Here is a 3499-nt window from a genome sequence, read left to right as displayed (position 1 = left end):
AATAAGGGTACCTATCAATGTTGGTCACCCATGCTATAATAATCTTTCCAGAGCTGACGCGCAGCTTGTTCTGATTGGTGAATTCAGCTACACGTCGCGTCGAGATCCGTCGATTCTTATTGGCTCTTCGCGCGCGTAGTGGACTTTTCTAGAATCTTATTCGTTTACTATATAAGCTACGGCAGCAGCGCGGGAACGCAGTATCATTTGAAACAAGGAATACAACACTCGAATTTTGAAAGAGTTCGGTGCAAACCAAAGCGACATTCTTACGCAAGAGATATTTTGAGCATATTATTGAGTATCAAAAGTAATATATTGAATCAAGAAATAAAAATCGAAGCTATATTTTGTTATTGAACATAGAAGATACATCCAGGATTGTTGATTATTATAAAGTGTAAAGTTGAAGAATTGCAAAAATAAAATGCCAGCTATAGGAATCGACCTTGGCACTACGTACTCGTGCGTCGGTGTTTGGCAACATGGCAACGTGGAGATCATCGCGAACGACCAGGGCAACCGGACCACGCCGTCGTACGTGGCGTTCACGGACACGGAGCGGCTCATCGGCGACGCGGCCAAGAACCAGGTCGCCCTCAACCCCGGCAACACGGTGTTCGACGCCAAGCGACTGATCGGCCGCAAGTATGACGACCCCAAGATCCAGCAGGACATGAAGCACTGGCCCTTCAAGGTGATCAACGACTGCAGCAAGCCCAAGATACAGGTCCAGTTCAAGGGAGAGACGAAGCGGTTCGCCCCGGAGGAGGTGAGCAGCATGGTGCTCACCAAGATGAGGGAGACGGCCGAGGCGTACCTGGGCACGGCGGTGCGCGACGCAGTGATCACGGTGCCGGCCTACTTCAACGACTCACAGCGACAGGCCACCAAGGATGCGGGCGCCATCGCCGGCCTGAATGTGCTGCGCATCATCAACGAGCCCACCGCCGCGGCGCTCGCCTACGGCCTCGACAAGAACCTTAAAGGCGAGCGCAACGTGCTCATTTTCGACCTGGGCGGCGGCACATTTGACGTGTCCATCCTTACCATCGACGAGGGCTCCCTATTCGAGGTGAGGGCGACGGCCGGCGACACGCACCTCGGCGGCGAGGATTTCGACAACCGGCTGGTGAACCATCTCGCGGAAGAGTTCAAGCGCAAGTACAAGAAAGACATGACTGTGAATCCGCGCGCGCTGCGCCGTCTGCGCACCGCCGCCGAGCGCGCCAAGCGCACGCTCTCCTCCAGCACCGAGGCCACCATCGAGATCGACGCGCTCTATGAAGGCGTCGACTTCTACACGCGAGTGTCGCGTGCGCGCTTTGAGGAACTCAACTCGGACCTGTTCCGCGGCACCCTGGAGCCTGTGGAGAAGGCCCTCAAGGACGCCAAACTGGACAAGAGCCAGATCCACGATGTGGTGCTCGTCGGCGGCTCCACCAGGATCCCCAAGGTGCAGAGCCTACTGCAGAACTTCTTCTGCGGCAAACAGTTGAACTTCTCCATCAACCCCGACGAGGCGGTGGCCTACGGCGCCGCCGTGCAGGCCGCCATATTGAGCGGCGAGAGCGACTCCAAAATCCAGGACGTGCTGCTGGTGGACGTGGCTCCTCTATCGCTGGGCATCGAGACAGCGGGCGGCGTCATGACGAAGATCATCGAGCGCAACTGCAAGATCCCGTGCAAGCAGACGCAGACGTTCACCACGTACTCGGACAACCAGCCCGCCGTCACGATCCAAGTGTACGAGGGCGAGCGCGCGATGACCAAGGACAACAACCGGTTGGGCACGTTCGACCTGACCGGCATACCGCCGGCGCCGCGGGGAGTGCCGAAGATCGACGTCACCTTCGACATGGACGCCAACGGCATCCTGAACGTGTCCGCCAAGGAGAACAGCACCGGGCGCAGCAAGAACATCGTGATCAAGAACGACAAGGGACGGCTGTCGCAGGCCGAGATCGACCGCATGGTCTCGGAGGCGGAGCGCTACAAGGAGGAGGACGAGAAGCAGCGGCAGCGGGTGGCAGCGCGCAACCAGCTGGAGGCGTATGTGTTCGGCGTGAAGCAGGCGCTGGAGGAGGCCGGCGACAAGTTGAGCGAGCAGGACAAGAGCACCGCGCGCAGCCAGTGCGAGGAGGCGCTGCGCTGGCTGGACAACAACACGCTCGCCGAGCGGGAGGAGTACGAGCACAAGCTGCAGGACGTGCAGCGCGCGTGCTCGCCCATCATGAGCAAGCTGCACGGCGCCGCGAACGGGGCAGCGCCCGGGGGAAACGCGTACCAGCCCAGGGGCGACGGGCCCACCGTCGAGGAGGTTGATTAAGTGGACAGTCTCAGTAGTTTAGTTCTAGTCTTATTTTGTTCTAATATTGTGATAATAAGTTTAAGACTGATATTAATTAAAACTGCAGCAGATGATCATCATGTTGTACAAGTAGAATGTAAGAACTGTAAATAAATTTAATTTATTAACATATTTTCTGTTTTATTTATTAATTAGAACCCTATTAGACATTAGTTGTTGTTATCTGATAGTTATTAAATGAAATTCAATTCGATCTTTGATATACAGTACTTGCAAATAATAATTATTGTAGTAACTACTATTTAATATTGATAATATACATACAGAATTCTCACTGATTTTTTTCATGTATATGATAATGAACTAACGCACCCGCCTGCGCCAACGGATTACGCTGGCGGAGAACCAGTGGAGGATGTTAATATGAGCATGAAGTCAAGTCAGTTAGTCCGTCGTGATAAATTCACCTGGAATTTATCACGATGGTTTCCAGGGGGAACCGCGTGGAGGTTAATCTGACATGGTACATTGCTAGCAATGGGGTCGAGGGTCCACTTTACTAACAATCACTTCCCCCGCTGAATATTATAAGTACAAAGCATGAGCTCTGGTCTATCTGTGTAGTAAGTTTTATCAAAATCCGTTAAGTTAAATAGATAGGAATGGAAGCTCAATATATTTACTGGAAGAATACTCACATAGTTTCGTAAATCATGACGTTAAATAGTACAAAAATAGCCTTGCTAAGGTAATGCCATCTAGTATTCCTTTGGACATCTAAGAGTGGCTTCAATGTTTAAAAATAGTCATCATAATTTAACAAGTTTACATTATTTTGTATTAAGAGTTGTAAAATATATTAAACTCTAGCTTTAAGCTAAATTTTAGCGATTCCAAATCAACATTTGTTTTTGAAAAAAATAGGATGCGCGCCCTCTGTCGGAAATGCTAAACATTAACAAATACCATAGAGAAGAGGAAGTTGATCTGTTTAGTGTAATAATTATACGTATGTAGTTAAGGGATTATTGTGTTTTCATTTCAACCCAATCGATAATGATGTATTGTCATAAAATTTTATCAATAAAGTAAATAAATTACTTAATAAAAACATTCGTTTTATTTTCAACTTCCTTTAGTAATTGTAAATAATAAATAGTTTAAATGGGATCCTGCAGATTATTTAGA

At 49.5% G+C, this 3499-nt stretch overlaps 1 protein-coding gene across 1 annotated transcript; it reads left to right on the top strand.

Annotated features, from left to right (window-relative positions):
* Window positions 1-220: 220 nt before the first annotated feature.
* Window positions 221-2345, top strand: LOC131842505 (major heat shock 70 kDa protein Ba-like). Its single transcript, XM_059191054.1, has one exon. It carries the CDS (start codon window positions 428-430, stop codon window positions 2327-2329), a length of 1902 nt encoding a protein of 633 aa, XP_059047037.1. The 5' UTR covers window positions 221-427; the 3' UTR covers window positions 2330-2345.
* Window positions 2346-3499: the final 1154 nt, after the last annotated feature.

Source organism: Achroia grisella, unplaced genomic scaffold, assembly GCF_030625045.1.
Source record: "Achroia grisella isolate CSIRO2021 unplaced genomic scaffold, CSIRO_AGI_Agris_v1 utg241, whole genome shotgun sequence".
Taxonomy (NCBI): domain Eukaryota; kingdom Metazoa; phylum Arthropoda; class Insecta; order Lepidoptera; family Pyralidae; genus Achroia; species Achroia grisella.
The sequence above is the reverse complement of the archived record's forward strand: the minus strand, read 5'-3'. Positions and strand labels throughout refer to the sequence as shown.